The sequence below is a fragment of the Saccopteryx bilineata genome, chromosome 1 (genome assembly GCF_036850765.1).
Source record: "Saccopteryx bilineata isolate mSacBil1 chromosome 1, mSacBil1_pri_phased_curated, whole genome shotgun sequence".
Taxonomy (NCBI): Eukaryota; Metazoa; Chordata; class Mammalia; order Chiroptera; family Emballonuridae; genus Saccopteryx; species Saccopteryx bilineata.
In genome coordinates this window covers 162,187,232-162,208,068 of record NC_089490.1, presented here as the reverse complement: position 1 = coordinate 162,208,068, position 20,837 = coordinate 162,187,232, and the positions used below count along the sequence as shown (strand labels likewise).

At 47.2% G+C, this 20,837-nt stretch overlaps 1 protein-coding gene across 3 annotated transcripts in view; it reads left to right on the top strand.

Moving 5' to 3' along the window:
- FAM167A (family with sequence similarity 167 member A) overlaps positions 1-19,596 on the top strand; it is a 37,899-nt gene extending 18,303 nt beyond the window's left edge. Inside the window, exons 1-3 of one of the 3 annotated variants that reach the window (XM_066278924.1) lie at positions 990-1,095; positions 1,579-2,352; positions 17,545-19,596. In XM_066278924.1, the coding sequence (XP_066135021.1) occupies positions 1,987-2,352; positions 17,545-17,808 (630 nt within the window). In that variant the 5' untranslated portion in view covers positions 990-1,095; positions 1,579-1,986 and the 3' untranslated portion in view covers positions 17,809-19,596. The other 2 variants (XM_066278914.1, XM_066278904.1) reach the window with 2 other exon arrangements.
- The last annotated feature ends 1,241 nt before the right edge of the window (positions 19,597-20,837 follow it).

Sequence of the window (20,837 nt, the reverse complement as noted above, 5' to 3'; positions counted from 1 at the left end):
CAGTCTTCCTCTGGTCAGGTTGCTCGGCAGGCAGGAGGCATAGAAACATCTGGAACAGAGAGCAAACACTGCTCTTCTTGAGCATCTCCACCTCGGAGTTGGAGAGAACCACAGAGCCTCCCTGGGTGGCCCAGCCTGGGGCTGGTTATGCCCCCCCTGCTGCTCCAGATTCTGCCTCCTCCCGTGCCCACCCACCATCACCCAACGCCCAGTCCCCGTCACCCCAGACAAGCTTAGTTGCAGTTTTCTCTCCTGGCAGAGATCTTCTTAGGCACACACAAGGCAATAAAAATCTCTCTTCATTCCCCTCCTTTTCCACACCAAGGGTGGTATCCTCTCCAGGCTGTGAATGTCTCATTTTTTTGTGTGTATCCTTTAATCCTGGACATTGTTCCATATCACTTCATTCTTTCCATAGCTGGCCCACAACACAGAGTTGTTGTTTTTTAGATTTTACTTGTTGATTTTATAGAGAGAGGAGGAGGAGGGAAGCAAGAAGCATCAACTCATAGTTGCTTTACTTTTGTTGTTCATTGGTTGCTTGTCATACGTGCCTTGACCAGGCAAGCCTAGGGTTTCGAACCAGCAACCTCAGCATTCCAGGTCAACCCCTTATCCACTGTGCCACCACAGGTCAGGCAACACAGATTTTTTTTAAATACCCTGAAATCCAGGGACTTCTCTGCATAATCCAAGTCAAATGTTCCTACTCTGATGTAACCTTGATGCAGGAACATGGAGGCTGGGGGCCCAGGGCCAAATTCTAACTTTAAGTTACTTCTCTACCTGTTCCCTACCATGGGGCAAGCACCCTGGCTCCACTTGCTCCCTAGAGGTGGGGAGGCCAAATCAGATGAGAGAGCTGCAGCCCTTGCCCAGGCAGCACTGCTGCTGTGGGCATGAATGTGATAACCATCTTTCCAGAATGGTGAGTCACTTGGTTTAACAATCAACTTTGAGTGCAGTCAGCTCTTCCTTGAATGGCTGCAGGTTTATTTGCTTCCTCCTCTGAAGAGGTGAGGTGAGGTGTTGTTCTTAGAGGAAGAAGCCCAGAGTTCACTGTAAGACTGGCCTTGAAGAGCTGGTCCCTGCCAGGTACCGCGGTGGGCAGCGTGGGGGTGGGATCAGTGGTGACTGGGCCCAGCCACACACCTGCATTTGCATGGGGACCTGCAGACAGCTGGTGCTCAGAGAGACCTGGCCTCAGAATCAAGCGACCTGGCCTTGTCCCTGCTAATTGCTGGGAGCTCTCGGGTGAGTCATTTAACCTCACAGAGACTCATGTGTCTCACTTGTAAAATGGAAACAAAATCAAGTTGTTATATACTCGTAGTGAGGGGTATGAGATGATGGAGGTGGAATCCTTTCCTAAATCGTGAAACACTGTACGAAGTGCTGATTTATTGTTAACTTTTCTGCATCAAGTGAAGGCATTAAAATCGCCTCACTTCTAGTCCTGAATTGGCAAGGACAGCCTGTCACTGAACCTCTGAGCTTCAGTGTCCCCTCCTGGGAAGCTCAGGAGCACGCAGGCCTTGTTCTTGCCCTTTACTGACATTGTTCGAATCCTTCCTGCAGGGCCTGTTCTGGACAGCAGCTTCTAGTCGCCTGCCCTTCCCCACGAGGAGCTTCCCCGCCCATCTCTGATCTGCCTGCATCTCCAAGACGGATATATCTTCTTGGCAAAGCTGCCCCCAAAGATTCCTGCTAACGCTTGTCTGTTCCTGCCTGTTGTGAAGCATGGCGCCCACAGGACTCGGCAAAGGATCTTAAACCCGAAGCTCAGCAGCTGCTCCGGAGGGCTCTCTGTGCGGCTCGCCCGTGGTCCCTCTCGGCTCCAGGAGCTGCTCACATCCCAGCGATGCCCTCGGGAGCCTTGGCCCCAGCTGGGTGAGGCCACCCAGAGCAGGCCCCACTTACCACCCGCCAGAACTCCCTCATCACCTCCACCACCCCCCATGTTCGACCGCCCCAGCAGACTCTAGGATGTCTGTGCCCCAGATCCAAGTAGAAGAAGTAGAGGTGGGGGAAGAAGGGCAGGCAGGAGCAGCCCCGCGGCCTGACGACCACCTCCGGAGCCTGAAGGCCCTCACTGAGAAACTGAGGCTGGAGACCCGCAGGCCCTCCTACCTGGAATGGCAGGCTAGGCTGGAGGAACAGGCATGGCCCTTCTCGAGGCCGGCCGCTGTGCAGGGGGAGTGTGGGCAGGAGGAGCCCTCCCCTCCTAGAGAGCCCACGCAGCATCCCCCACCTGATGAAAGTGCCAGCCAGGATGATGGGACCCGGGCCTCTGGCAAGCTGGAAGGCTTTGAGAATATCGATGAAGCTATAGCCTGGCTCAGGAAGGAACTGGTAAGTGGTTGCCCCTCTGCGGACCCCCAGAAAAGATGACACTCTGTGTGCGTGTATCTCTGTGTCTGTCTCTCTCTATCTCTGTCTCTCTCTCTCTCTGTTTCTGCCCCCATCTCTACCTTTCTCAATTGTACACTTGTCATCTTCCTATTAAATCAAGGGTAGACTCCATTGCTGTGTGTTTATATGACATGCACATGACAGTAAGCCCCTAATTGCAGGTACTTAGGAAGCAAGGCTCGCCCATGAGAACCTGAGCCCATGAAGGTGGGTCCCAGCCTTCCCCAGTGCCACTTCCGACATCAGACTCTGATACTCTCGTCCCTGGCCTGCGCAGGGGGCTCCCGGACTATGATGCCACTCCTGCTGTCTGAGCCCGCTCCCCTCGCCACCCACGCAAGCTTCCTCCCGGCTTCCTGTGACTGTTCAGCAAGCCGAGTGGTCCCTCTCCCACGGCGCTTTGCTGGGCAGCGGGGTGAGCTCGGGGCAGAGCTGTCGGGGCACAGAGCAGTGGCGGGACTGTTGTCAGCAGTTCAGGCCCAGCCCAGCATACTCTGCTGTCACTGAGCTGTGTGCAAGGAGCTGCCCAGAGAGCAGCGAAGGCTTTGCTGAGCCTCAGAGGCCGGGTAGGAATCTGCCCAGACATCAGAGCTGGGAGCGCATCCAGGTGGAATGAGTGTGAGCAACAGGTATGAGGTATGGGTTATGGGTTTGGGAGCTGGGGCCAGCAGCTCAATCTTTCTGCTGCCCGTCCCATCAGTGAGACCTGCCAACGTGAGAGAAAGGGGATGGGCATGCAGAGTTACGTGCCCTTCGCCCAGGGGAGAATCTCTGATCCCAGGTCTGATGGCCTCTCAAAAACAGACATGATGCTCCCTGTGCTCTCAACTCCTGCCCACCACCCCATCACGTGTGGCCCAGGACGTCCTGCCCAGTCAGGCCACTCTAGTCACAGGTGAGCCAGTAATCAAGGGCCAACTTCCTTCGAGAGCCACTAGTAACTTCTGAGTCACCCAGGTAGGCGGAGGCCTGTTTGGCTTGTTTTGCACAATCCTAAAAAACACATCCCGTTGGGGTCTGGAATTTCCCGTGGGTTACTGCTCACACAAATTAGGAGATATTTCAAAATGAATATGGAGCAATAAAATATCCCCTAATTTTTGTGAGCAGTATAAATAATTGGGGCTAGAGCCAGGAATGTACAGGGACTCTGATTCATTGGAAATCTTTTTTTTTTTGGTTTTAATCTTTGATGTTAAGACTATGTCTTCAAATGTGCCATTCCACTAAGTCTGTCTTTAGTAACTGGGCTGTAAGTTGGTTTGCACAGAAGACAGGGCACCTGTGGATGTTCACTTTGTCACTGGATGCTCCGTCACCACCGGATGCTCATGACGGTGTAAGAGGGGAGAAGAGATAGACTTGTAGGGGCCAGGACAGACTCTGGAAGGTGCCCTTTAAATTCCTGACACTGGACTGCTTTCTTTTTTTTTTTTTTAATAATTTTATTTTTTTAATGGGGCGACATCAATAAATCAGGATACATATATTCAAAGATAACATGTCCAGGTTATCTTGTCGTTTAATTATGTTGCATACCCATCACCCAAAGTCAGATTGTCCTGTCACCTTCTATCTAGTTTTCTTTGTGCCCCTCCCCTCCCCCTTTTCCTCTCCCTATCCCCCCTCCCCCCATAACCACCACACTCTTATCAATGTCTCTTAGTCTCACTTTTATGGCTGGACTTCTTTCATTTGTTTTCATAAAGAGGAACAAAAAATGTTGCCATGAATCAAGGATTCAGTTTGTTGGTTTAGGGCTCATTTGAGGTTGTATTGCTTTTGGGAGCGGAGGCTTTTACTTTCTAAGTGAGCATTCCTTATAGACCTCCCTTTAGGGTAGAGATCAGAGTAGGAATTCCCTGTGTGTGAACCAGTAGGGAGTTCTCTAGATCTTGTCCTCCTCATCCTGTAGATGTGAGAGGTGCCTCTCAACCCAAGCTGCCTATTAGAATCACCACAGAAACCCTGGTACCTCCCAAATCCTAGACCAATCTGATAACAATCTGGGGGGGTTGAGTACCCAGGTATCAGTAGTTGTTAAAGCTCCCCAATGCTACAAAAGTACAACCTAGGTGGTGAACCACTGCCACAGACCTACAGGCTATGCTCATTGCTTTTTTGCCAAGCAGAACAAGGTGCCTTGAGGAGGAAGGTGAGCCAGGTCAAGGACATCCGTGGGTAATAGACAGAGTAATTCCCCATAAGTAGAGAGAGGAGCGATAATTGTCAGGACTAATTGGCTGCCAAAGGCTGTCTTAAACAAGTACAGGGAATATCAGAATTATTGCTAATATACTATATTTTGCATGATATTTTCCACCCTCCCTCTATTCTCTGGGATACCAGGGGTGGGTAAGAATAGTAAGATTAAGATTTGTCACAAATTGAGTGTTCACTATGTGCTAGGTACATCACAAGCATTACTTAACCTCTTCTGACTTGTCACATCACCTCCCAGTTACCCCCATATTATTGAAGAGGAAACAGGCTCATTTGAATAATAAACTCATTCTTCTGTTTTTAAGATTTAGTCAAAACATTAAACTTTGTGTCATTGTTTTTCTAATTTATCATGTTAACTCATTCAAGGTATTTAAAATGAACCAATTTTTTAAACCCAGTCAAAGTGATTTTATATAACTTTTGTTTATTTTTTTTTCTTTTTATTCATTGGTTGACTCTTGTATGTGCCCTGACCAGGGATCAAACCCGCAACCTTGGCATATCAGGATGACATTCTAACCAACTGAGCTACCCAGCTAGGGCACTTTTATTTTATTATAAGCCCAAAATAACATTTTCTCTCCACCCGGGAAGGCTCTCTTGCCGATTTCTTAGGTTCAGGTGCAAAGTTGTCTTTTCTCATGAAATAGCTGAGAAAACAGATTAGAAATCAGTAATTCAGTCATTTATATGGCTGTTTTCTCTACACAAAGCCAAATACTCAATATGACTGAAGTTTTGGCTCAGCAGTGGGTTTGTATCCAGTGATCCTCTGACCATAGTAAGCTGCTCCCAGGAGTAGTTACTGTAACCAGCAAGGCTTGTTGTTAATGTTGACCTTTTTAAATTGTATGTATGTATGTATGTATGTATGTATGTATGTATCTATTTATTTTAGAGAGAGAGGAAGAAAGAAACATTGATTTGTTGTTCCACTATTTATGCATACAGTGGTTGATTTTTATATGTGCCCTGACCAGGAATTGAACCCACAACCTTGGCTTATTGGGATGATGCTCTAACCAACTGAGCCACCCAGCCAGGGCCTCAATGTTGACCCTTTTAGAGGCAGGCAGTGTTGGATCTGGAAAGATCAGCTTGTCCACCCATGCCTCCTACAAGTCCAGCTCAAACACACACAATCACTGCCAGAATCTGGACTTATTTCCAAGATATTAAAGGATCTCAATTGCCCTGGCTGGGTAGTCAGTTGGTTGGAACATTGTCCAATATGGCCAGGTTATGGGTTCAATCCCCTGTGAGGGCACATACCGGAACAGACCAATGTTTCTGTCTCGCTCCCTCCCTCTCTTTCTAAAATCAATGAATAAATTTAGAAAAAGAAAAAGGATCCCAACAGCTCCCATCCATTCTCCCTCTTACCTTCCACTGCAGAAAATGCCGTTACTCTTGACTGCCCCCAGTAACTTGCAAGTAGAGTGAGCTTTTTTCAGGCTCATGTGTTGGGAGAAACCAGAAAGGTGTTGCCCCTTCAGCTAAGATGGCCTGATTTTAGCTCTCAGAGTATTCATTCAGGGCTGCCGCCTTGCCCTGAGGTGGCTTTGGGGCCCCTGGCTCTTGCAGGCTGACATCCGGCTTCCTGTTAGAGGGAGAAAGACTCAGCACCCAGGTGAGGGGCCACTGTGCACTCTGATATTTCCAGACTGCTCACCTTGCCACAAGGTCGCAGCCTCCAGCTTCCCAGCTTTGAGGCAGCCTGGCTGGGTGGTCAGGTGGCCTGGGCTGGGCTGGGGGCAGTGTTTCAGGCAAGGGTGAGCCAGCGAGGCCTTGACCCTGAAGCTGTGGGACTCGGCCCTCAGGCTGAGTCTGGAATTCAGAACAGGTCATAAACACCTCTGCCTGCACTGGGTCCCAGAGCCCAAGGGGAAAAGGAATGCTCCATTTGTCTTCTCTTGTAATCCTGCTACACGTTCCCCTTGCAACTTGAAAGGCAAAGAAAAGGGAGAAATCTTCTGCTTGGCCCACGTGATGCCAAAACTAAAAACAAAACATTCCCGCTTCCTAAGGGGTTGTCTTTGTAGTGAGTAACCCTGGGCATGGGAAGATATTTTTCTTTTAGCTTCACGTCAGTGTTGGATCCCTGCAGACAGAGCCCCCGCAACAGCCTCCCCCCCCCCCCCCCCAGTGTTTATGGCTATGAGAGAAAGAGAGAAGAAACCTGACAAATGTCAATGTGCCGGGGCCTGCTGTGGCAGGAAGCTGTAGATCTGGGCTCAACTGGCCCCTCTGTGGCAGCAGCTTGAGTTCATTCTCTCCCTGTTAACCCTCTCCTGCCTGTGCTTGGTTAGCAGGTGACCAGGGTGTCCAAGCCCGGCCCTCTGAGGCCAGTCTTATCCATTTCAGTTGACAATATGGTTGAATCAAACTCACTGAGCATCTTTTGATGAGGATAGAGGTGAGAGTTGTGAAGGTGGTGATCACATTCCTATCTTCTATCTAGGGAGCATTATATGGTTCCAGAGGCACATCCATTTTCCTGTGAGTGGCTTGGAGGTGTTTGTTATTCCCATTTTATGGATAAGAAGGCTGAGGTTCAGAAAGAATGAACCAGGTTGACTTGCCCAAGGTCATATGCAAGGATATGGCTAAACCACGATGTTGACCTGCCGGTCTCGGCTCTGGATCTAGACATTTTTCTTTCCTACGAGGTGTAGGTACCCACAGCAAATGTTCGAGTCAGCGGGACCATGATTGGTAAAAAAACAAACCCTGCAGTTTCAGAATGGGACACGTGTAAAGGCTTGCCAAAGGTTATTAGCAATATCTCATAACAGCCTTTGAGCAGGGATAGGACACCCGTGCCCATTCCATGATGAGAATAATAACTTGGTCTGAGCCGCCCAGGAAGGTGCTGGCTGAGCTGGGTTTGATCCACAAGAAAGTGTCTCGTCCAGGCGTCCCTTTGCTCCAGACCAAGCCTTCTCAGTCCGGGCTGGGGCCTCCAGCCTGTCCACACCAGCAAGCTGCAGGAGGAAAACTCTGTTCTATCAGTCTGGCCCAAGACTGGCCCTTTAGTGGTTACTGAAGAACATTCTTACAAGGTGCCCGCAGAGGAAATAGGCCACAACAGCAGTGATCTTTAATTTCCAGGTGCTCACATCATTCTTCGGTCTTTCCTGTAGTTTATGAAATTTCTCATATGGACATATATTATACATAATTAGGGAGGGAAAAAAGATAAAAAGAAAGACAAAAGAAAGGTAAGAACCAAACTTCTCTGTCTTGACAATGTTGTTGGTACACGCTCCTCACCGTGTAGTCTGCAGATTAAAAAAAAAAAAAAAAAAAAGACATCATACCTGGGTAGCTCAGTTGGTTAGAGAGCATCGTCCTGATATGCCAAGATTGCAAGTTTGATCCCCGGTCAGGGCATATACAGGAACAGATCAATGTTTCTATCTCTTTCTCTCTTTCTCAAATTAATAATTTTTTTAAAGGCATAGAATCTCCTAGAATAAGATAATAAAAAATGAGCCCTCCATTTCCAGAAACTTCCTCCTGAGTGTGAGAGCTGATGCAGTGAGGACTGTGGACCAGTGAGGGGAAGCGGACTGGGCCTCAGGAGGCCTGGCCCTTTCACATCTCCTGCTGTCTGGCAGAGTGAAGGAGAGGGGAGAGGGAAGAAGAGGCCTGATGGTTGTGTCCAGCCAGAAAAACAGCATGAAGCAGTTATACATGTTATACGTGCCACCTCGTGAAGGGTCTATTCAATACTACCCTTGTTCACGGGCTTAGGCGCTGGTGCGGGTGGAGGCCCAGGAGAATGAGACGGGGTTCCTGTCTTTAAAGGGTTTTCCCCTTTGTGGAAGAGATGGACAGGTAAACACAATGACACAGTGTGACAAGAGCTATATGAGAGGTACAATAAATATAGTTCCAAAATGCCTGGGGGAGCTAAGGTCCACGCTGAGCAGCGGCAGTGTGCCAGCCACAGTGGACCATGAAATTAACCCAAGGGAGATGCACAAACCCCCAACCTCTCCAGCAACCAGAACACACCTTTAAGCATAATTGACATTCAGCTTCTCCTTATTTCTCCTATAATGACTAAACCCCTAATTCCTCTGATGGCCACCCTCCCGGTTTAATAACTCTACAACATGCTAGTGTCTAGTACCTGACATGGATGAGGCACTGGGACTTTTGCTAGAAACATAGCTCTTTCCCTGACTTTTCATGGAAATTCAAATTCTGTACCTCTGCAGTGGCGTCTGGAGCTTAACAAGTGCCTGAGGGTGATTCTCCGGCCATTGGTTCATTAACTGGTCACAGGCAGAGTAGGAAAAGCATAACATTTCTAACTAGGTTAGACTTCCAATCAATCAGGTTCTACCACATCCTAGTGGTGTAACTTTAGGAAAACCATGAGCCTAGCCCTGGGTTTTGCCATTGCAAAATGGGGATAACAAACACCCACCTGGCTGGTTGTAATTTAGGGACAACGAGGAGGGCAGGAGCAGGTCACTGAGCGCCTGCTGAGTTCCTGGAACTCTCAGGCACTAGGTTCTCTTCATTTATACACATCACATCATTTAATAGGCACTATCATTGTCCCCATTGTACAGAAGAGAAAACTGAGGTAGAGTAACTTGCCAAGATCAACCAGCAGAACAGGGATTGGAACCCAAGTCTGCCTGACCTCAGAACCCCTGCTTTGAACGGCTGCTACACAGCCCATTGCTCCTGAGATCAAATGAGTGGGAATGCACTTGGTATTTCACGGTGTTTTATGTTCATTGAACACATTCTTTCAATTCCTTGAAATTTGGGCTGTTAATGTGCAAAGTTGACTCTATTTTTCCCTCTTTCTAAGAACTCCCCTCTCTCTCTGAGAAGGGTGCTCATTGTTATAACACAAAGGCTAGGTTTGGCAGCCGGTTCAAAAAGAACTGTCCAAGCCTGAGGCGTGCCCCTTGGCTGGACAGTTCCTTTCTGGGGGATGTATTATTTTATAAGCTTCTGGACCCATGTCCTCCCCCCCCCCCAGGCTGCTGCTGGAAAACCGCACCCTGCCCAGTGGCTGTTGGTTGTGTCCCCTGAGTGCAGGCCTAAACCAGACGCAGCCAGTGAGCAGACAAAAGCCAGGCAAGGGTCGCAGAGAGGCTCACTCAAGGTGGCTAAGCCCTCCGCAGCATAGAGATGGTTTCCGATCTATGCCAAGGGCCCGGCGCTCGGGGCCTGAGCTCTCACCCACAGACCCGGTGGCTTTTGAACAACAGACACATTCTCACAGTAGTCTGGACCAGGGTACCAGCATGGGCAAGAGAGGGTCCTTGAGCAGGTCACAGACTTCTCACCATGTCCTCATGTGGTGGAAGGAGCAAGAGAACTTTCTGGGATCTCTTTCCAAGAACCCAGAGCCAACCTGGCGTCTGCCTGAGCCCCAAGGCCAGCAGCTGCAGAGCGTGTGGCCACCCAGAGCATGACCTCTGCTTGCTGGGAGCAGTGATCTGCTCCCTCCAGAGTGGAGACCTTTGGGAATAGGTTCCAGCCTTCCCCCAAGCTGACAGCTTTCCCTGGAAATAAATTCACAAACTCTGTCTGGTTTCTAGTGATGCGGGGGGGGGGGGGATGTGTTAAATTTTCCCCAGAATCTAAAGTTGTCACCTAGCAGCACCCTTCATTGACTCCACTTGCCTTCGCTCTTAATAGCGTTTTTCTGCCTCCTTCTCAGAAGCCAAACCCAAGATCAAATAATGAATGATATTGTATCCAGGCTTCTAAATGTATTCCACACCACACTGCTTAAAACAATAAACTAGAAGTTTCTGTACAGGTTACACAAAAAATGTTCAAAGTTCAAGAGTTAAATGTCATAAGAGCACAGAGCATGTTCTGTCCCTTTATGTGTGGCTGAGAAAATAGCCTGGTTTTTACTCCCAGTCTCTCCTCAACATCCATCAGGGATTCATTGCAGCTCGTGGGCTGAGACAGCTTAGATCTGAGCCTCAGAAATAGGGATTAAACAAAATGCCCTTGATCACCTAGGGATTTTTTTTTCTGTCTGCCCAGATCTGGGCTAATTACGATGCTTTTGAACCCAGCTCACTCGTTCACTTCTGGTTGGTCCCCGGGTTCTGGGCCTTCTCCGGAACAAGCATTCAAGATGCATTTGGAAATCTCTGCCCCAAATGTGCTTTCACATTTGCACAGGGCCATGTATCAAGCCACTGTCACTGTCTTTTTATTTCTCCAAACTAAGAGAATGGAAGCTTTCATGGGATTCTCCAGAAAACAACGGACCAGAGAACAAAGCAGATCGTGGATAGAGCCTACCTGGTAATCCACACACTGCCCCCGGCTTAGGAAGCAGAAGCCACAGAGGGCTGAAGGTGGCACTTTCAGAAAGAACTACTTCTGCTCCTGACAGCCTGATATTCATATGTCCTTTGTTTTTTGTTTGTGTTTTTTGTTGTTGTTTTTCACTGCTAAAATCTTCAGGACACTTTAGACCTGTAGCTATCAGCCCCAAGAAAGCATTCGAGCAGACCCCATTGGCAACTAGAAACAAAGGCATTTGCCTCCCTGGGACACCAAGAGATGAGCTAGTGTTTTAGACAGAGCGAGTAAACACAAATTCTCCAGATTTCCACGGAAGTGCTGGTTCTCCCACATGCTGCCGGGGACATTGGCAAAGCGTGAAATACTCTCTCCCTCCTGCTGGGGCCACCGCTCCTCTAACCCACCTGTCAACCCCTTGACCTCAGTCAGGATCTGATCAGTTCCCATTGCTGCTCAAGGTAAAGACTGCCCCGCACAGATGGTGTCTCTGACTTGTCAGGGTGGGTCCTTAGTTGCCGTCGCCTGCAGCCATACTTGCTGCAGGTAGGGTGACCAGCCATTCCTGTTTGTTGGGGTCAGGATGTGGGACTAAAATCGGGAAGGTCCTGGGCAAACCAGGTTGAGTGGTCACCCCAAATTTTCAGTTTTTGCTGTTGTTTCTTCAGTTGTGGTAAATATATACAACACACAGTTTATCATGTTAACCATTTTTCAGTGTACAGTTCATTAAGTACATTCGCAATGTTGTGCAAGAACGCTACCATCCATCTCCAGAACTTTTTCATCTTTCCAAACTGAAACTCTGTATCAATTCCCCCTCTCCCCAGCTCCTCGCAACCACCCTCCTCTTCTTCTCTGTCTCTATGAATTTGAGCTGTGGGTACTCCGTATAAGTGCAATTGTATAGTATTTGTACCTTGGTGTCTGAGTTTTTTCACTTATGTAGTGTTCATCCATGTTGGAGCATGGGTCAGAATTTCCTTTCTTTTTCGGGCTAAATTATATTTATTTGTATGGAGACGCCACACTTTCCATTCAGCCATCAGTGGACTCCTGGGTTGCTTCCACCTGTAGGCTGTTGTGAGTGGTGCTGCTGTGAACATGGGTGTGCGGGTATCTGTTCGAGATCCTGCCTCCAGTTCTTTTGGGTGCACACCTGGAAGTGGAATTGCTGGACCGTCCAGTAATACCATGTTTCATTTATTGATATGTTATCCACCTCATTGGACTGCAGGCTTTTCTTTATTTCACCAGTCCAGAGGCAGGAGTCAACTCCTTTTCTAACTCCCCAGGAAATCACTAGTGACCCATGAGACCTGAGTAAAAAGACATCACAACAAACCCTTGCGCGCTCATATTAGATCTCTGACCTCTGAATTTCCTCGCCGGCCCTCGTCCTGGCCTCCCACCGCCCTCTCACCTCCCCAGGCCAGGCTAAGGACATCTCTTGCAGAGCAGTTTAATGACTGCCTTTAGTTACCTAATCCTGCCTTTGGGGATTCAGCTTCTACCATAAGAAACCACCTACAGAGCACTCTTGTCTGACTCGAGGAAACAAACCTGTGTTGGCCACAGCCCATCACAGACCACAAACAGTTATTGCAAGAGGCCACTGGTCCTCCACCACCCCTTCACATGCTTTCTCCCCTGCCCCCACTCCCGTGGGAACATGCCCTGACACCACAAGGCGCTGTCAGAGATGTAGTGACATTTTCCCCCCTTTCACCATATACAATACCCTAATTATAGGATTACTGGGATTATAAACCTCACCTCTGAGGATCCAACAAGCACCTTTATCCCTGAGATGGAGAATTAGAATTCATCAACTCCTGCAGTTGAGCCTTTGCCAGGAATGCATTAAATCCACATTGATAGTTGAGTTGAGTCACTGGGGCCAGCATCTCAGTTTCTTTAATAAAGTCTTAAAACTGGAAAGCCCTGTCTGGTTTCTATATGTTGCATCTTGGTCTGGAGAGAAAAGACGTAAGCTGTAAACCACTTACCTTGATGTGACTGGCATTGTTCAGCTTACTTGGCATATTACTTACCATCTAATTTGCTTCTCACAGGCCTTGGAATAAGCATTATGCCTTTTCTGTAAATGAAGAGACAGAAATTCAAGAAGCATCAGTGACTAGCCCAAAGTCACACAGCTGATGAGCAGTAAGGTTCAGGACGAACCCAGATTCTAACCCCAGAGCAATGGGTTTCCCATTTCTGCTGCCCCTGAACCCCAGCTCCACTCTATGCAGACAGCAGTCATAGAGAGGCCACCAGCTCTGGGCTCTGACGATCCCCAATGTGATCCAAGTGCCACCATGCACAATTCCTTAACGTCTCTGAGTTGGTTTTATTCTGCCATAAAACAAGTAAATATACCTACCATCTAGAGTTGCGGGGATATGCAGTAAAATAATACATGGAAACTGTATCCAGCATTGTGTGGCCAAAGACAAGGCTATGCCCCAAATATCTCCTTGGCAGAAAAGAGAAAGGAAGGAATTGCTCCATCCCCAGTCCTGCTCTCTGTAACATCCTCAGGAACTGCCATTCTCTGATTTATGCTGCACAGGATCAGCAAAGACATATGCTTATTGAAATTTTCTGAAAATATTTAATTTATAAAAAGTCTCTTAGCTGTGGTCCTGGCCAGGTAGCTCAGTTGGTTAGGGTGGTGTTCCGATACACAAGGCTGCATGTTTGATCCCCAGTCAGGGCACATGCAAGAGTCAGCGAATGAATGCACAAATAAGTGCAACAATAGATCACTGTTTTTCTCTCCCTTTCTCTCTCCCCTCCCTCCCCCTGCCCTAAAAGTCAATAACTTTTTTAAAAAGCCTCTTTGCTATATGAACCTTGAGGACATTGTGCTAAGTGAAATAAACTAATCACAGAAAAGACAAATACTGTAGATTTGACTCATATGAGGTTCCTAAAGTAGTCAAATTCACGGAGACAGAGAGTAGAGTGGTGGTTGCCAGGGGCTGGGCGGAGGTGGAACAGGAAGTTGTTGTTTAATGGGGACAGAGTTCGTTTCACAAGGTGAAAAGAGTTCTGGAAATGAATGATAGTGACAGCTGCACAATATAAATGTACTTAATGTCACTGAACTGTACACTTTAAAACGGTTACGATAATAAGTTATATGTTATGTGTATTTAACCACAATTGGAAAAACAAATTCTGGGCAGGAAAAGCCTCTTAGCCTTGCACACTTTGCTTAGGTTTCTTCAGAGGCTGTGGGAACTTTTTTCTATATGGTTACAGTTGGGTTATCTCTGAAGCAGGAACTCAAGTTAAGGCATAATGTCACCACTGGAAAGCCCCTGTGGGGCTCACAGAGTAGATGAGACTAGGGCTAACACTGATGGTTGTGTTTTTTTATAATGTTGAAACAGTTTCTTGGAGCCTCAGTTGAAATAGTTGACTTATATTCAGGGGTTGAAATAGTATATAGATTCCGAGAGACTCCTTGGGTGGGTCGCTCACACTACCAGGAGCCCTAGAACCAAGGCCTGCAGATTCCCTGCCCCGCCTCGTGTTGGGGCACAAGCAAGCAGTACGGCCGGAGTGGCCAGCCCTCTCAGAAGTGTGGTTTTGTTTCTCACCCTTCTCTCATGCAGAGTTGAGTGCATCCAAGCTGAATGGAAACATGAGGTAGCTCCACCAAAGTGGCCTTTGTCTAATCAAAGGAGACTGTCACCCCTCTGTCCAGCTGATTCTGATGGGCTTTAAAACCTAAATTGTTCCTCTGACCTTTGACCAGATCTATCAGCCATAGAAAACAGCCCCTTCCCCCTACCAGGGACACAAAGGCAGGCCACAGCTCACAGATACTCCCAGACATCTGCTCAACCTAAAAGTCTCCAACTTTAAAGGATCTTTTTAGACCAAAGATCCAGTTCCTGAGGCCCAAGTTCAAGTCTAAATTACAGGATTCCTAGCTTGTCAAACATCTATCTTCGAATTATAAAATACTTTACCCAAAAAGAGTAGTAGTTTGAGTAAAACTCCCAGAAGACCTTATCAAATAGAACAATGGGTGTGAGCCAGCTCTGTCTTTAAGACCAATTTGACGAGTCTCCTTCAGAGGGTTTAGGCAGCACCTCGCCCAGTTCCAGGCATGGCTAGGGCCTCCAAATAAATGAATAAATGGCCAACTGCCTTGTGGCAAGCCTGTCATCATTAGTTTGGCACTTGTCTGGAGCAATAGATTCTGACTGGTAATAAATTTAGGTTGTTATGCTTAAGGATTGAGAAGTAAGCTACTGAAGTGGAGGCTATAAACTTTGATCCTGATTTTGCCATGACATACTTTGCTATCTCCAAGCTAGATTTTCTGTCTTGATTTTTCTCAATAAAATTAGAAGAGGTCTAGGCCCTGGCTGGTTGGCTCAGCGGTAGAGTGTTGGCCCAGTGTGTGGAAGTCCCAGGTTCAATTCCCAGTCAGGGCACATAGGAGAAATGACCATCTGCTTTTCCACAACTCCTTACTTCCTCTCCCACAGTCATAGCTTGAATGGTTCTAACAATTTGGCCCCAGGGACTGAGGATGGCTCCATGGCCTCACCTCAGGAGCTTAAAAAGCTCAGTTGCCAAGCAAAAGAGCAGCAGCCCCAGGTGGGCGGAGCATCGCCAAGTGGATCCCGGTCAGGGTGCATGTTGGGAGTCTGTCTCTGCCTCCCTGCCTTTCACTTAATAATAAAAAAAATTGGAAGAGATCTGTAAAAGTGCATAAAAATGAAAAGGGAGGGAGTTGAAATGTTTACTGGTAAAGTTACTTATTTTTCTACCCTGCAATGTGCTTGATTCCAAATCTGGAAAGGGGAAAAGTGAGAACATTTGGATTTAGTTTTATAACTATCAGGAGGGTCCCTTTGGGATCTTATGGCTGATTTTTCTAAATCAGTGTAGCTCCAAGCACCAGGTGAACAACATAGCTGAGCAGAAAGAAAACCAAACACTAAAACAATAGCGACTTGCTAGCATAGGCAGACTAGGAGTAAAGAGTGAGAAAGAACCAGATCTTGTGTCAAGCAGGAGCAGCTGGTGACCCTAGTGACAGAGTGTCACTAATGGAAAACACTCTGCACTAGGAGCCTGAGGAGATCCTGTGAGCTCTAACCCCATCTCTGCCACCACACAGCTGTGAAACTGAGCGACTCATTGACTCTCCCCGCACTTGTGAAATGCTCACTGTCCTGCTGGTGCCTCGGGACTTGTTGTGTGGTTCTAATATGTTTAACTCGTAGGTGAGTGTTAGAAAATGCATGTGTCAGACCAGGTGAGGAGTTATTATCATAACCCTTCCTAATATAAAACACTGAGGCACTAGAAATATTATAAACCTCCTGCTAGGTCCCTGAACACAGTGCTCACTTCATACCCCCCCACTCCAGCTCTACCCACAGAGACAGAAGAACTTAGTTGCCAGTAGTTCGGGTTCCTCAGTGAGACTGCCTAATTTCCTGATCCCAACTCAGTCACTGAGTTTTGTGACTTGACACAGTGACTTACTTTACTGAGCCTCTGGCTCTTGTATATATAAACCGCAGAGGTTATTGTAAAATTACTTGACAGAATTGTAGAAGATTGATTCTTCCATATTAATAAACCCTATAAAGGACTGAATGTCTGTGTCACCACTAAAACTTACATGTTGACACCCTCACCCCCGATGTGATGTTATTTTGGAGATGGGGCCTTTGGAAGGTGATTAGATTTCAAGGTCATCCAGGTAGGCACCATGATAGGATTAGTGGCCTTACAGAAAGAGAAAGAGAGATCTCTCTCCCTCCATCATGTGAGGACATGATAAGAAAGTGGCCATTGACAAGCCACTTTCAAGAGGGTTCTCACTAGGACCTAAATCAGCCCTCAATTTGATCTTCAACTTTCTCACCTCTGGAACTGCGGGAAATAAATGTCTGTTGTGTGAGCCTCCCAGTCTATAGTATTTTGTATAGCAACTTGAACTGACTAATACATACCCAAAGAGTTTAGAACAGTGTCTGGTGTACAGTAAAACATTCAGTAAATATTAACATATATTTATGTGTGGCTCTTTTGAAACTTTATTAAGAAATATTGCAGGCATTCCAAAATGTTTCAAGAATAATATAACAGCATACCCACCACCCAACATAACATATGAGACATTACCAATACAAATTGAAGCCCCTGGATACCTTCTCCAATCACATCCCCTCCTTCTTGACCAGAAGTAGCCATACTCCTGAATTTGGTATTTGTCATTCCCATGCATTTCTTTATAATCTTACTCCATCTGTACTATCTGTAAGCAATGAGACTGGGCTGGAAACACCCTTAAGCCAGGACTACTTGAGCTTCTTTCAGAAGGGCTTAGACATAGGATCTAGCTTAGCATAAAATAGTGTTTGGCAAGCACAACCTCATTGGTCACCTCGCTATCTGTGCCTTTTCACTTCCCTGCGCTGGGAAAGCGCTAATATCTCCAAATGGACCAATTGATGATGCAAGGCATTAGTTAGGTCTGTGCCTTTCAGGGACTGTAGAACTGCAGCCCTCGCCTCTGCCTCCACCCTCAATTCAACGCTAATGTCCCCTCCTCCCTTCCAGACAGAGATGCGGCTGCAGGACCAGCAGCTGGCCAGACAGCTTATGCGCCTGCGCAGTGACATCAACAAGCTGAAAATAGAGCAGACCTGCGACCTCCACAGGCGGATGCTCAACGACGCCACCTATGAGCTGGAGGAGCGGGATGAGCTGTCAGACCTCTTCTGTGACTCCCCACTGGCCTCCTCCTTCAGTCTCTCCACACCACTTAAGCTCATCGGCGTCACCAAGATGAACATCAACTCCCGGAGGTTCTCCCTCTGCTGAAATGCCCTGGAACGGAGCCAGAGCCGAGGAGCCAGAGGAGGGTTTGGGAGGCGGGGAGCCAGTATAAGAAGAAGTTGAAGCCAAATCACCCAAGTGGGTCTCCCCAGAGGCAAGGCTTTCCTGAAACTGGTGAACTGTGGACCCCCAGGACCTGTCGGCAGGTGATCTGCCCGGGGTTCCAGATTTGGAGCCCAACATCCCTGTGACTGGCTCTCACTAAATACCCAAAGAGTCCTGCAGAAGTGCCACTCATTCAGATGTTCAATAAGACCTGGGTTCCCAGCATGACACATCTCAGTACTTCCCATATTCCTGCTTTCTAAAATCTGGTGCTATGAGAACTGGGATCCCAAAGGGGGGAGGGCAAAAGCTGGGATTCTTGCAGAAGGCTTCTCCATGGGCACTGAGCTCCCAGGGAGGGCAATTAGATTTATCAGATGTGCCCATGTCACTGTGGCTGCCCTCAAAGTACTAGTTCAAATTCACCCTAAATAGGTGACCCAACAGCCTTGACAGGGACCCACCAGAAAAGGAAACCAAAAGGATACAATGTAAATTGTATCAAGTTTGCGCTGGGACACAGCAGTGTAGCCTGGGTGGAGCAAACATAGACACCCTCTGTCACCTGCCCAGTCACACGTACCAGTCCCAATTTCCAAAGAGTCCCTTTGCCATCACCCCACCACCCTGGGGAAGTGCCTAGGAGAACACTGGTGACTGAACAGGCAGGTCAGTCAGTGGATTTCTCGTAACCGAATTCTCCCCAGGGCCAGCAAAGCCTCCTGGTGGATTCTCACAGTGTTACTTACGTCACCTACTTGCCCTCCCCAGAAAAACTTAACTGAGCCCAGACACTTGCCCTGAGCTCCTCTGAGATTCTGTGCCTGACTTAAATGACTGATTTTCATTGAATCAGACTGTTACTCATCTGTCTCTAACCTGTTAATAACTGATTTTTGTCCAAATGGTGAAGCCAGTTGGGTGGGTCAAGTACAGAGGTTCAGGATTTTATTTTAAAAGGTTCTTCCTAAAAAAAAAAAAAAAAGCATGAGGATCAAGAAGGTGAGAACTGAAACCTGAACAGGTTAGGAAAGTTAACCTGGTAAAGTGCCACAGGCCAGGTGTTCCCGCCAGCTGGGAATTTTTGACCTTTGATGTCATCTAGTCAAGGCTGCTAATTCACAAAGGAGTGAAGGGAAGCCAGAGAAGGACAGAATGACTTCCTTCAGGTTTCACAGCTCACTAGTGGCCATAGATATTGATATGTTAAATCATTATTGATAATGCCTAAACAGATCATATATCAATGAATGTGAACTCCAAAGATGGTCCTTAATGCTTTGCCAAACCTACAAACTGTCAACCTCTCTACTCCATCTCATCCAGTCCCCACGTGCACCTCCCACTTTGCAAGTCAGACAGAATATTTGGGTCAAACTCACAGCAATGTCTAGACAGCAGATGCACAGACACATATCACCAATCATGAATCCATAGAGTAAGGTGTCCTACTGCTCTGCCTTTCATGTTTTGTCTTCCTGTAAATCTCATTCAAACGCGCGTGCGCGCGCGTGCACACACACACACGCACACACACACACACCCCAGGACCCATATTGGGAAAAGGTTGCTTTTTCTTTTACAGACATGAAGATGAAAATGACTAGTTCCTAGTCAGACAGAAAAGAAGTTAGTCCCTTCCTTGTGATTTCCAAGAGCTGTAAGGTTTCTGCTTCCTTCAAAGGAGTTTTAACCATGTCGCCAAATTTGTTCTGGCCCAACTGTGAGTGGCGACAAAAATCTGAGGCCCAGAGGACTCATCTACAGAGACATTGGAGGAAGACCAGCCCGCCTCAGGCAGGGAAAGAGGGAGATTTTCTCTATTCAGTGATCTCTTGCCTCAAGGATACGTGCAAGCACTGCCAAGTTCAAGAATCCTTTCTGCCAGGCTCCTTCCGATGAGTCCTGAAGCCACTCCATTGGGGGTGCCCACACACACGCACCACGCATGTGCACATACACGGGAAGGCTCATCCCATATTCTGAAAATAAAACCAAACTGATTCTTTTTTCTTTCTAGAAAGTAATTGTCCCAGTAATTGGAATCAACTAAAGTTGAGTGATGTAGTTGAATTTTGTTAATCCAGTTGAATTGGAGTGAACTAGACCATTCAGTTGCTCAGTTAGCCTAATCCTTTCTTTTTTTTTTTTTTTCTGTTTTGTGAGAGAAAACTGAATTCAAGGCACAGTTTTTTGGGTAGGTTAGATATCTCAGCTATTTTGCTTAGTTCATCTTAAGAGAACTTTATTTTGGGGTGAGGGAGGAGGTGGATGAGGAGGGGGTCAGAGAGAGAGGGAAAGACAGGTGTGTTTGCTGACTTCCGTCCAGTGTCATTTCTGCAGTGAACACAAATAACTAAGCAGTCAATTCAGCTTTGTAAAGTCCCTGCCTTGTGTGAGTCGAGGGATGCCAGCTCCCCAGAGCAGCCTTCTGGCGTGCAACGTGTATACAGTACAGTTGGCAGTTTTTCTCATTATCTAACCCACCTCCCTGCCACCACCAAGGAGCCCTGGGTATGAGACTCGAAGTCTCCAAGGACACTTCCATGTGCGTTAATACCTGTTGCCTTCACAGGCTCAGCAGTGGTCACAGAGGCCAGGAGAGCTTGGGCAGGCCTGAGATGGCCTGACTCAGCCCCGGGTCTCCTCCTTGTAGCAATACCAAGTGCTATTACATAACTGATGGACAATTTATAATTTTTATTTTTTACAATTATTTGTTTCTATATTGTTGTTAGAAAAAGTGAAATAAAGATATTTCAAAAGACGATATCTATATAAAGAGGATAAATTTACTTCCTTTTATATTGTTCCTGTTACAGCACAAGGCCACACACTTAACTGGAAGAAAGAGAGCGAGAAAGAGAGAGTGAGAGAAAGAAAGTGAGAAAAAGAAAGGAAAGAAAGATTCAAGCAATCCACCACTGAATGGAGAAGAAGATTCTCCTGTATCTGTTTTCGCGGTATGG